The sequence below is a fragment of the Diorhabda sublineata genome, chromosome 1 (assembly GCF_026230105.1).
Source record: "Diorhabda sublineata isolate icDioSubl1.1 chromosome 1, icDioSubl1.1, whole genome shotgun sequence".
Taxonomy (NCBI): Eukaryota; Metazoa; Arthropoda; class Insecta; order Coleoptera; family Chrysomelidae; genus Diorhabda; species Diorhabda sublineata.
The window spans coordinates 44,682,153-44,696,642 of record NC_079474.1 but is presented as its reverse complement, the minus strand read 5'-3'; the positions used below and the strand labels follow the sequence as shown (position 1 = coordinate 44,696,642).

The window sequence follows — 14,490 nt, the reverse complement described above, 5'->3', positions numbered from 1 at the left end:
CTCGTTAGATCCTCGAAAATAAAATTTTTTGTTGATATTACTACTAGTACTAGTACTAGTACTATTATACTGTTATAACTTTATCCGACGATTTTCATGGTGTACTGTTTTTTGTAATTTTTTTTTTCTATTGTATTGAAAAATAAAAAATTAGACAAAATTTTCAACTGATAATTTTGTTATTACAACTTTGGCTTGAAATATTGAAATCACCAGATTTAGAAAACAATCCTCAAAAAGGCAATAAAAATAGATCTTGAGTTTGTTATTTTGTCGATGTACCTTTGTTTTAGAAATCGATATCTAACTACGCCCTAAGCCTTATTATTGATCATTTATCTAATCTTTATATATCTTGTATATCCAGATGTGTTGGGGATGGCATTAAATTATTTATTGACTTAGTCGCTGATAAACAAAACCGATTTCTCTATAATTCCATTCTAGAATGATAGTATAGAGGGTCTTCCTATAAATTACTTCTATAAAGACGGGCACAACAAAGGGTGAATAATTTATAAAATATTTGCCGTTCTTGGACATTTGTACCCGATGCATCCACCAAATTTTAGATTCCATTAATATGATCTAACCGAACCGGCTTCACGGTTCATGTCGTATCTACTTCCCTAGTGGAAGTACTATAGTATATTAATTATGAATTTCATCACATGGAAGTGGATAAAATTATATCATATACATAGTTTTTAATGGAGAATAAGTTAAAGGGCAAAATAGATATAGCCATGCTCATAATTTCAGTCATCAATGATATATACATACAAGTTATTCGAAAATTTTGAATAAAAATTAAATTTTGTGTGATGAAATTTTACTTACACAACCCAACAACAATTACTTTTATTACCAAGTTGGCAAGGAGTGCATACAACATTACACTTGCCAATTTATGTTCAGCATAATATTTCAAAATTATTCGTTTTTATCTACAAATCAGCATTTGAAAGAGTACGAGGTTTGGCTATTAAATAACGAGACTGAGCGGCTAGAGGATGCCCTAGACTTTGGGTATCTAGATATCTTGTCTATGCACGTCCCAAAACACGTTTCCGTCATTTTTATACGGTTTGAAACGATCGTGCTTTTTCTCGTGACGAGCAACGTATCAATCTCAAATTTCTCGTTAAATTGAAAAAAACTCCGACTGAGTGTTATAAATTGTGGCAAGAGGCTTATGGGGACAATTCTCTATCTCGTACGTATGTTTTTGAATGGTGTAAGCGCTTTTTTGAGGGCCGAGTGAGCACTGAAGATAATCAGCGCCAAGGTTGCCCTGTGACTATTTCAACTCCGGAAACAGTGACCAAAATCAACCAAATTGTGCGTGTAGATCGTCGAATGAGCATCCGGATGACTGCTGAGGCTGTAAACGCCGTTAAAGAAACGGTTAGAAAAGTTTTACAAGAGGAATTACACATGACAAAAGTTTGAGCGAAGTTGGTGCCAAAAAATCTGACTCCTGAACAAAAGCTCTTGCGTTAACGGGTCTGCTCAGATTTCCTTGAAAGGTTAGAAAAAGATCTGCTTTGAAAGGGACCGATTTGAGTCGATGGAAGTTGTAAAGCGAAAAACGGCAGAGCCTTCACTAAATAAGATTTCCAGCACTGTTTCTATCATTGGAAAAAACGTATGGAAAGGTGTGTGGCGGGGGCAAGGGAGTATATTGAAGGGGAGCATTTGAATGTAGAATAATTTTTATAATAAAACCCTTTTTCGTAAACAGTCTCGTTATTTAATAGACAGACCTCGTACATATCTCCAACTAATTTATCGTATAACGCAACAGAAGTTTAAAATCGGCATAAAAAATGCTTAAAATAAAAAAAGTACAATTAATAGCCTTTCCAAGCATATTAAGAGTTATAGATGTTCTCATTTGAGATAATACATAAAGTTGACACAGAATAATTAAAGATTCACCTGATATTTTTAGCTCCTCCTCTACCGTATAGAAAAATATCTCGAGGCGATTTGAAATGCTGCGTTTCTTCTCCGAACCCTCTCCCTAGACTGCCCGACATTCCAGACCGCGTGGAAATGTCTCCAAACTTTCTTGAACACGGCCCGTCCCCGTAAGGCTCTCCGTCTAGATGCAGGTCAACGAATTCGTAGAGGGCCTTGAACGTAACCGGTCTGGAATTTGAGACTTTTTGAGACTTATTTTCGGTAGCGATTTTTCAAAATTGTTATATGTCTCGTTTAATTTGTACGTTGGCTTCGCCAAAAGTTCTAAACTAGTTTAATTAACAAGAATTAATAGCTAACATGAGACATTTTCAATTAAAGATGGCTATCCTGTGATAATTTTTTTCTTAGATTTCGAGGTAGGAAGGACATTAAATCCAATTTTATGGAGGTGAATAGATGGTAATATAATCCTACGAGTTCTAGCTTTTGTAATGGAGTAAATTCTAGAAAAATTTGCTATTAAAGTTTTAGTATTGAAATATATATGACGAAACATCTAGAATTGTTTCTCTGGCTGTAGTGATATTCTTACGGATATATTTTCAAATGTATTGAATATTTATTCCCAGTCTGAAAATTAGATATCGTAGTTCACTGTCTTAGTTCATAGTTATGACAGTGGAATGTCAAGAACAGCTGCGCACATAGACCAGAAGGCTGTAGATTGATGTCAATAGACTGTCTTGTGAGCAGACTTCTCAGAGATGTCGTAGCTAGACTTTTGACTACAAAAAGAATAGAATTTAGAATCAATGGCGAGCAACTTGATCTGCAATTGAGTATCATTTGAATTTCTCACCGAATGGTCTTAGTTTTGTACTTTGCTTCCAATAGATAATCTTGTTCTAAATTGTACAACGTGCGGAAACATTTCAAAACTGTTTTTTTTTCCATTTTGTTTTAGTATATCAAGTTTTTAAAAATAGATACTCTTAGATTAGAGACGTTTAAAAAAATCTGTTGTGAAAATTTGTTAAATGAATTTCGCTATTTAGATCGATCCCGATGAAGCAAAGATCGCACTGTTTTTATTTGGAATTAACTGCTTTAATAATTGCTTGTACCATTTGTAAACTGTTGTATCTACCACATAGATAGACTAAATATTTTACCTTTGCAAATTGATTTACAAATTCAGCATGGCTTCCTTCTATAATTGATATATCGTTGAAATTTTTATTTTTATTTGTACAATGTAAGTTGATACCAAAAGAATATTCTCAGTTTCTTAGTAACATTGGTTTCAATATGCATTGAAGAAGTGTTGCATTATATTGGAGATAACAATATAAATAAGCTTATATTGATGGGAGGAGTATAGGAAAAAAGAAGTAGAGGCCAAATGTCTATAAAATGTTCTGATCATCAAACAAGTTGCATACCAAATCATTCACGTATCACATTGAAGATCGAGATATATGGAAGGAGACAATAAAAAAATAGAGATGATGAGGTCACAACCTAAACTTCATGACAGGAAACTAGCAGTGCGAGAGATTTTCTTGGTTCTACTTAGACTAGTCGATATATAAACCGCAGCATTCTTCTAGAATATCATAAAGTCTGTTGCAATAATTGACAATTTTCCTTATTATAATGTTAGGAAATATAAGGCATTGAATAGCAGACAACGATCAAAATAGTCTGGTTAAGGTTTAAAAATATTGATGTTTTCTGTTAAATTTGTTCAACGTGATTAACCATGAAATTTTAGCTAAACTTAACCATGCCATTTAGCAATACAAAAGTGATTTTCTAATTTTAGAGATGTGATAACTTTATAGATTGAGTCTACGATTGATAAACGACTTGCATACGTTTCTTTTACTAAATAACTTAATATTAAAACTTAATAGTGTACGTATTATTTTGTATGTTGGTCAAAACAATAGCTGGTTAAGCAGATATTGAAATAAAACAAATATCAGAGTTTATTACTTTTCTAGCTTGTTTACTCAATTTATCTTTACGACTTTTCAATGCAGACAAATTATTTGTTTTTGACTATAATATTTCTTTAAAATAGCATCACGCAGTTCCTCCATTAGTCATGTCTCCTTCTGTAATTAGAATTCTTGGTTCGCGGACTCTGAGTTTGCAATATTTATTGAATTTACAACAAAAGTTTCGGTTTTGGTAACCAATTCAAGATATTAGCTTCTAACTTAAACGCGTATTTCTATAAATGTAAAATTGGAAACAAAAAAATCTTTTTTAATGCATCGCCAATCAATTTTTTGTGTTTATTTGAAACATATTGTTCTTTCCGAGGATTTCATCATTATAAGTAGTTATCTATTTTTTACATTTGACAAATCCAGAAAGGTTTATGTCCTTATAATTTACAATCGAAGCTATTCCTTTCGTTATGCTCTTCTCCTGGCCTATCGAAGCTATTGTACATTCAGAAGACAAACACGTAAACTATTTTCTCTGAACGTCCAGGAAAACCAATGCCGATCAGTAATTCTGAAATTCCCAACGGGATAATGTAATTCCTGACATATCGTACAAGAATGGTTAGTATCCTACAAGTTTTAGGTCAATACTCCGAAGATTCCTATTATTTTATAGTTATATATTTCAGAGCAATAACCCAGACTCCAGGCTATTACACAGATAGAAGCTAGACTTTTCTATAAATATTTCACAGCATTTACTTATGACTATTTAAATCTCAGAGAAGTCGACAGAATTTGATAATTATTATATTAATTATATGATATTTAATTAGTCATTTCTTCAATTTTCAGGAGAATTTGTTCATTGGAGCTCTATATATTTAAGGAAATAAACAGCCGCAGTGGGGTAGAGAATGATCAATAGAAAAGGAGAACGATAAAATAACATTTGGAAAGCAATTTTTAGAATAAAATTTGAACAAGCTTAGTGATGAAGTACGTCATATCTGTTTAGTGTATCATAGAGAACATGTCAACATGCCCCACTACAGCCCTACAAATCCACATCTCCTCCACCTTATAGTGAAAAAAGAAGCATTTAAGGACAGATAGAGAAATTGAAAATTCAGAAAATTTGATAGGTCACCTAAGGATAAAGCACAGTAGTGACAAACCATCGGACCAAATTCATAGCATTATGGAGACAGACATTCTATTCAAAGACAGTCAATTAGGGGTCAAGGCAAGCGGTCTTGAAAGGTCTTAGGCACTATAGAAATTATAGTGTTTGGTTCAATCAAATATTGATCGTGTCGCTTGGTAACGAAACATCTTTATGTCTAGCTTCGAATCCGTCAACTGATCACGTTTATTCAGTGACAAACCAGGGTAGAAAGGATCCTATCATATGACCACGATCCGATTAACTCGAGCAGTTTTCCAAGACTAGTGAACGTCATCCGGATCAGTTTATGAACAATCAGGTAATGTTAGGGTTAACCTTAATATTTTCCAAATTCCAAATTTGATTCAGAAAAAAGAATCATTTGAAGATGTACTTTATGAAGATGATAAGAACGCACATACAGCCGAAGGAAGATATCGATAAGAACATTCAGAGAATACACTTTAAGTGTTTCAAATTAGAGAACGACGATTTGAGATGTACCTACATCAATATTCAGCTTAGATTTCGGATTCAGTCGCAAGCAAACATAAAACGAAACACAGTGAATGTAATGAGTTTTAACGAAGATGTGATAAATTTTTGTATGAAATTTGGATCATGAACTACGATCCTCATAATGAATATATTCAATATAATATCATACTCATACTAACGGATAATTTATAATACTCACTTTAAGGCGGTTGAATCGGCTACCCTCAGTTCAAGGGTGAGACTGTCCCCGGATGTCAGGAAACTTTCAGCCAACGTACATGGTCTGGGAAATCTTGTCAAATTTCCCAGAAGAGAATGGTCGCAGCTTCTCGGTACGTGCTCTCTGCAATAACGGGCCAACATAGTGACGTTTTTCTTGTTACTTGTACTGGAAGATGATTGTAGAGCGGAACTTTGACGGTTTTTCGATTTGTCTCTTACACTTGAACTTGAAAATAAGTAGATAACGATTGATAATAAGAGAAGAAAATGTGTATTTTCACAATAAATGAAATATTTCTCAATGAAAAATAATTGGACGGAATAACAAATAAGTTTGCAGAAATTTCGAATTAAAATTCGAAATTTGGCAAGAGTGCTTGTGAGGGAATAGACGAGGAGAATTTTTTAAACTTTTGACGAATGCGACTGTTAAGACCCCGTCCGGTTGACAAAATTTCAATCTCTTGGAACAGCTACTCACATTTAGCCACAGTGTAGCCATAGGAACTTAATTTGAGTTAAGTATAGACTGATGTACTGTTATAAAAATATTTTGGTTTCATTACATTGAAGATTGCTACGAATATAAATAAAGGAATTCAATAATTTGAGTCTCACTTTTAGCGAATCGATTCAAAACCATATCATGATCGCGAGAAGAAGGCAGATTCTAGAAAAATATAGATACAGTTTCTCAGTACTATAGTCTTTTTTATAATAAGAGAACTGACCAAAGGAAGCTTTTTTAAGTAAATTTTCCTATACATGATTATTGAAAATCTTCAAATTCTTCAGTTTAACAAAAATGACTGTAGTTACTTCTTGATATAACCAATATTCACACCTGATGCCATTTTTTCTTCTTATTGTGTTTTTTGATGGCTACATACATATCTGAAGGGCTCAGAGGTGGAGTGGATCAAGTCCACAAAACTAATTATGGAGAAAATGTGGGTCAAAGTTTTTTTAATTAAAACACAACAAGTCCAAGATGAAAAATGAACGAAATACTTTATATTTTACAGATGTAAACTAAAATCACTTCAAATACAACTAGGGTAATTTCTAAAAAACGATTATTTATAATTTTTTGGACTTGAGCCATTTTATGACTGAAACTGTTTTGCATTTTAAACATAAACAGGTTCATCGGTATGTTTTTCTTCGTCAGTCAGGGATTTATTGCCTTTGCTTTGTCTAGTGTTCCCTTCAATAAGTAAATTTTATAAAAATTGTGGTGTATGGGCAAGATAAAGCGAAAAAGATCTTTCACGTGTTGCTTTTTAGATTCAGTTACATTACGTCTGGATGGATAGTGTTGATCCTGTTGGATGGCTAATGATGTGATTTTTTTTCCTCGTGCAGTTTTATTTAAATCAACGGATTCGAACGCAATGTCTTCATTGAGAGCTTCTTTAAATTTCAGGGATATTGGCGACGCTCTTTCAAAACGCAACCACCTGATTTTTAACCATGAAAAGTCATGTCCAGTTACAGTTTTCTTTCTATTTTGTATTGCTGCTTCCAAATTTTTGGTTCATTTAAATTCTTCCCTCTTCATTTCAATAATCCTAAATCTTGTTTCTTTTTTCTTAGCTTATCTTGTTATCTTCATCCAGTCTTGTACAGAAAAAATATGGGGGCATTCGCGGCTAAACTTTTCAATTACGCCGAAGTCTACATCGTTCGGCAAAAACGAATGTCCCGACACTAAAAATTTAAGGTATTTAGTGTCTTTAGTGTCCACGGCCATGTGTGAATATTGTACAAACTTAAGCAGAGAAAGGGACATCTTTATATTCATTCCTGTTCTGACCTGTGCATGAATCAGAATACGATATAATGTGTTAATGATTTGCTGCAAATTATTTCAAGTGTTTTACCACAGACGTTACGACATCCTGAGATCTACGACCTCCTTCTGTCTCATCATACATGTACATGAATCCAGTTCCTCTTTGAATGAATGTACCCCAAGGTTGTAAACATATAATTTTTTGTTGTAATAGGCTACAGACGTGGCAAGTTTAGGTTTAGCGTTTTTGAAGACAGTACATAAAAGTTGAGGTCTGAGGCCTTTTTTTGGTCAGATTTCAGAGCATTGCGGGCTTGACCAGCTTTTGCAAGATGTATTTCTTTATCTATTTTAAGCTTCTTTTTTGTTTCTTCATTTTCTTCAACATCAATTTTCATTTTAGGGTTGTCGCATAAAGAACAAGTATCTTTAGATGGCGGTTTAAAACTTAAATTGAACTTTGCGTTAAAAATATAATAGTAAAATTTTTTTTCTGAGATACATTTTTCTTTGTATAACTCATACATTTTGCTGATAGTTAATTCCTCATTCAAATATTTCCTGCCAGGGTTATCTTTTCTGTTATAATAACTCTGATAGGATTTGATATATTTAATAATTTTCGAATCATCCACTTTCTTTCTTGGATTCATTTCCCGCGAATCTATTAATGAACATACTTCATCTATCGAAATACAGCGATATAATCTACCAATATTAATTTGTAATGTATTTAAAAAATACTTCTTACATACTAATATGGTATAATTTTCTATTCGGAAGCTGTAATTGAAAGACGTTTGCTTTGCTGCGCCTGTGCCACTTCTAATTTGTTTTCTTACGACTCTTTTTGCTGTTACCAACCCTCTAATAAAAACATTTTGACGGGAATAGTCAGCTAGTTTCCAAAAATAATCAAAAATTATCTTCTTGAATTTTAGTGGTGCAGTTTTTTTGCACTCGCATTTTATGTTCTGGAATGTTTTTGAAAATTGCAAACAAAGTTGGTATCAAATCCCGTTGCTATCAGACCAGGACATTAGATACTGGACATTTGTAATGGAAACACAACCTCACTTTTAGGAAGTAATTCGAGCTGATTAAAATAATAATAATAAAATAATTAAACCATACCTTCACACTCGCTAGAATCGGACCTTTAATATACCTTTAAAGTAGAATAACTTAAAATAGTGCAAAATTGGACTTGATCCACTTCAATTCTGAACTTCTCATATTGTAACTCATTTAGAGAGCACACATACTGTTCAACTCAGAATAGCTAGAATTTTGACGTATATCATCTACACTTTTCCATAAATAGAATTAGATGACGTCGAAATAGAAACTTGGAGTGTGTTATTCTCAAAATTGATGAAAGCCAATGCCACAAAGGTAAATCTTATTTCTCAGTCACAATGATGGTGATAATTATGACGCTCTTCTTGATATTAGGTGTTAGTTGCCAATTACCCAAAGTACCTTGAAGGTAACAGTACCTTTAGTTTTGAGTTTACAAGCGCTCCTCTTTTGTATTGACAACAAAAACTGAGAACATTTTTGACTGTTAGCCATGAAGAAGCTTCATTGCATCGTCGTCAAGATGAAATTAATTGAATTTAGTCGAAAAGAAAGTGAGATTAATCTTGGAAAAGGTTTCATATTCAAGCTAAGAATATTCATTTTCAATTAAAAATCATATTATTCATTTCAATGCACTACCAAATGTGGCTAAATGAGCTTTTTTAATCAAAATAAAAAATTAGAAAAAGGATAATACGTCAATTTTAACTTTGAAAACGTCTATACTCATAAGAACTCCAATATATTCACTCACAAACAAACAAATCACGAAGCAAAGCAAAAAGAAGAATGTAAAAATTTTATAGTTACTAAATCAGTAGTTTTTTCTTTCTTTCATGTTATGTTGAAGTTAAAACGACGGCTTTAATTTCTTTTTCTATAAAAGTATTCGTCGAACCTTCTATTTCAAATAATTAAGTATTCATGAGTTTCATCTTCTTGATCTACTAGATAATCTTTATGTTTTACTCAATTATTAATACTTGTTTCTCTTCGTAAAATGTAGTATCAAACAGTTCTTCCAAACCGGAAGGATTCTTTTACTGTCACCGGAAATAAAAGTTTCATGTATCGTATCATGAGGATTTTTCGTTGATTTTTATTCAGTGTATCATAAAAACATACACATTTTATTGCATATCTCGTCATGATATAGAAATATAGTTTTTTATAGGTTATAGTATCTTCATCATATTTCATCAGTATTACTTCACCGTCAGTGGCGTTCAAACTTTATAAAAACCTAGTATTTTGAGGTAATAAGTACTAAGTACTAAGTCAGTTTGAAACGGATGCAAGCCAATAAAATATGGAGTGCCTCAAGGTTCAGTACCAGCCCCAGACGATACTAGTTTCTCTTGGAGCAGCCCTCACGATACTCACATGGTGCGTTCCTAATCTTTTGTGTCGCAACATTTCTGAAACTTAATTTAAGTTATATAAAAATAAGTTGCAACTTTTTGTACTGAACAATATGACTGTAAAATTCTATGGATATGTTGTAGACAATTCTTTAAAATGGGTCGTATATTCGCTTTATCACAAAATCAAGTCTTGCCTATTTTGTGCTAAGAGTAGTTTCCAAGGATTTATAAAGCTCAGTATGGCCTTTTTGAGTCCTATCTTTGATATATTCCCTTCTGAGGTACGTGTTGTGCGACTAAATTTAAGCGAATCTTCAAACTAAACAGTAGGACTCAATCGCAGACTTCTTCAGAAGATTTAAAATATTGACTTTCGTTCTTATTTGTATTTTAGAATTTCATTATCCGTCAGCACGCTTCTCCTATTTTAGAAAGGTCATTGCAGAGTACGATCTTTATCTACCTACTCCACGTTCAGAACTAGTTAAACGCTCGATACTGTACAATGCGGAAAAAATGCACAATCATTTGCCGATTGAAATTGAATCTATAACATCTTTTCCTGTATTTTGTTAGAATTTTGGGGCTTAGTTACTGGCAAGTGTCTTCTTCGCCAATACTAATATTCAATTCTAAGTATTCGACCAATTGTTTTAATGTTAAAATTGATTTTTGATAAAAATCATCACAAATTTTAGGATTGCAGTATATTAGATTCTATTATCTGGTTTATTTACATCATTGACTGTTTTGTTGTGTCAATGAATAACCGCGATGAATATTACATATAAAAAGTTCCACAATGTACATTTTAGAACGTGAAAACTTCATAGTTAGATTTCATTTTTTTTTGTACATCTATTAAGCTATCTGTGTGTTTGTTTTATAGTTATTTACAAGCTCTTGTCTGCAAAATGTGAACACTTTATTGATAATAGAGTATTTTTCTTTTTCTTTTTGTACTTTATAGGAAGTTGTGCTTACCAGTACAAACCATCGCAATTAGATGGCGTCCAAAGCTGTCCATCCCAAACGTTCAAGTAGCTCCTACATATCTGATCGGGTTTTTTTGGATCCCAAACACTCGCAACATGAAACTTCAATACACTTAACCAAACTCGATATCTAGGGGGCGGTAAAATCATACCAACATGCCTCCAATCTGGATAACGCGTCCTGTGAGATGGTGAAGGTGAAGGAGAAATCGTAGCATCGAGACCTTGAAGATGATAGAGGCATGTTGTATTAGCTGGTATAGAATGTAACGGGCTTTCTACTACTCCTCGATTGGTACCACGTATCCAAAATTCGCAGTTTCGTTTTTGTTTAGTGAACGACGGAGATTGAATATCAACGAAAGTTACCTGGAACAAAATACAAATTTTTAATCCTAATGCAATGAAATTTCTACATACTTTTCTATAGACAACCATAGACTTAAGAATAGCAGCATGTTTGAACGAAACCATATGGCGAAATAAACATATCGGAATAGAGGCCAAATCGAGAATATACACGGTTAGACCCATAATGACCTACACCGCAGAGACACGGCCAGAAACGGTGAAAACCAAAAGAATGATGGAAACAGCAGAGATGAAAGCAGGATAGCCGGAAAAACCCTACTAGACAGGAAAAGATGCGAGAACATCAGAAGATTATGCAAAATAGATGACCTCAACGAATGGGTTCTATCGAGAAAGAAAGAATGGAACGAGCACATAAGTCGTATGGACAACAATAGACTGGTCAAGATAGCGTGCGATAAATCCCCCTTGAGCAGAAGGAGTACCGGCCGACCTAGAAAAAGGTGGTACGACAACTTTGAAGCAGGATAGGAGGCAAGGATGTCGAAGATAAAACAGGCGACTACGCCTAATACGAAGAATAAGATCGAATTGATTCACATGTCATGAAGAATTCTCAATTATTGTATTTTCAAAATTTATCATTGATTATACTATAAACATAGCTAATATCTATCTAACACAATCAGGGAAAAATTGAAACTGGATGGAAAGAACGAATAGTAACATAAATCAACGGTGATGAAAATACTTCTATACTAATATAAATTTAAAATGAGATATTTATGATACGTGTGGTCAAAATGCTGTTACGAACACGTTCGCGAAATGGGTCCGTAGTACGGCCCTGTGGCATTTGTTTGATGTTCGAGTGTAAACAATTTTTCATAGCAAGTAGTTTATTTACAGTATTTCTTCTAAATAATTTCTAGGAAAGTCTATTTATTTATTTCTTTTGTTTCTTTTTGTTCTAGAGCTTCGTTGAATTTTATTTATGTATAGAAACTATTTGTGTAAATGCAGTTAGTAATCGCAGAAATTGATTAAGTGATGATTATAAGTTATAAATTAGTGTAGTGTAGTAGTTTAGTTAAGTGTATTGTATAGTGTGGTGCATAAATTAAGAATGTGAGAAACTGTGTACTGATTCACCCCACGAATATAGAGAGGGGGTAAATAAATACGAAAAACATTACAATATTAAGTGAATATGAAGATATAAATAAGAAAAATCAAGTTCTAGTTGAGGAAATGCGGGGAATAACATTTTTGTTTATTACATACGTCACTAAAAGTAAATATCAATATCATACATTTTACATGGGCTGCAGAGGAGAACCTGAAGATGTCAGTATATTTAGAAATTGTATGAGATGTTGTGAAGGTCTTTCTGAATAAACATTTAGTTTTTTTTGAAAAACAAAATGCCTATGTGAATTGAGAAGAAGTTAAACATGTGTACGAAGACTGCAACATCATAAAATTTGAAGCAGCTAAATTCAATTTTTCGACGTATCAGCTTGTTTGACGACGCGACGAGCGTTCGGAATTACCAAAAACTGCGACCACCAGCGATATAATCAAAACATTTCATCAAATGTTTTGATCCCTCAAACAAGGGACGACCTTCGGATTGAGGCTAGAGAGCTAGAAGAGACTATCGACATATCAAAAGAGCTAACTGAAGAATTATGCATGTATATGCTATCTACGCGGGTCTTATTGACGTGGTTTATGAGAAATGAGTCAGATTTTTTGCGTCGATTCATAATTGTATATGAAACCTAGATCCACCGGGATGAAACAGTCAAGAAAGTAAATTGACAAAGTCGAATCTGTTTCGAAAAAGACAAAGACGATTTCATCGGCCGGAAAAATAATTGCGACCCTTTTTTGGATAGTCAGCGCTGTTCATCAAATATCTTCAATAGATTGATGCAATAATCGGAAAGTATAATGCAAAATGGTTTGTTAAAATTAAGAAAAGAAAAGTCGACCGCATTTGAATGTGTGCTTTCCTATAAAAACAACGCACCTTGTCACTCTTCGATGGTTGCTATGGTTAAGATTCATAAATTGGTCTTCTATTTTGTTGGCTACTGACTAGATTCTCCAGATTTGGCACACAGTGACTTTATATTGTTTCCTTGCGTCAAAGTTTCCCTTGCATAAGAGACTTTCATCCGATAAGGTCGAAGAAAGACAGCTAATATCATAGTAAAAGTGTATAGTCTCAAAATGAGACCATTTTCAAAAACAAAAAATGATTATGAGAAAAAACTTTGCTTCTCTATTAGGTCGGAACCGTATCAGACAATGTATCTTTATCTCGCGGAAACTTTCCACTGGAGTATAACTGCGCCTTTCGACCACACTATTTCTTGGAAGCAAAAGCTATCCCAGAATTTGTATCACCAGATATTAATTTGGGGAAAATAAACACCTGCGTATTTCTATACGGAATCAATATCCCACAAAAAATTATTAGGATGGTAATTTTGAGCGCCTTTTCCGGATGAATAGAAATTATTTGGAAAATACTTTTTTATTGATTGAAAGTATATTATATGATGAAATAAGAGGTGTGAACTAGGTTTCCAAAATCTTTCTCCCTATTTTCCATTAGTCTTTAGAAGGTATATTTATTATTACAGTTACCTATAATTCTTTGATACCAAAAGTGTTCATACAAAATAGGAGAGTCAAAATTAATAGCAAAAGTTTCGTAACTTTGTCCATTTAAAGGAAGTTTTAGTCTAACTATTCTCCCTTACAACCTTGAAGGGATTTTCGTCTACCTGAAAACGTGGTTAATAACTTTCTTAGAGCACGGACTTTATTTCCAGAACGTTAACAGCCTCGATTGATTCACTAAATAGAAAATGAAATTTCAACAGCATAGACAAAGATTTAGTTATACTATACAGATATTTTTAACGACGAAAGAAAGTGGATAACAGTTTTAATTTTACTTATGAAAACAACTAGGATTTGAAGAGAATACGAAGGTTTTCGAATACGAGGATTATCTAAAAAATTTCTAACCTAACAAAAGAATAAGACATTTTTTGCAATAATCATTTTTATTTTTAAAAATAATCTCCTTTTAAATGTATACTTCAGCGAAGCACTAAAATTCTCGTCTAATGAAAATCTCTCCCTTTCA

The 14,490-nt window shown here is 33.1% G+C and overlaps 1 protein-coding gene across 1 annotated transcript in view; it reads right to left on the bottom strand.

The window, feature by feature from the left end:
- The window catches only part of LOC130450988 (uncharacterized), a 118,142-nt gene that overhangs the window by 29,199 nt on the left and 74,453 nt on the right, over window positions 1-14,490 (bottom strand). Inside the window, exons 7-9 of the mRNA XM_056789765.1 lie at window positions 11,002-11,381; window positions 5,753-6,001; window positions 1,942-2,154 (exon numbers count right to left, since the gene is read on the bottom strand). Of these exons, the coding sequence (XP_056645743.1) occupies window positions 1,942-2,154; window positions 5,753-6,001; window positions 11,002-11,381 (842 nt within the window). The remainder of the gene's footprint in view (window positions 1-1,941; window positions 2,155-5,752; window positions 6,002-11,001; window positions 11,382-14,490) is intronic.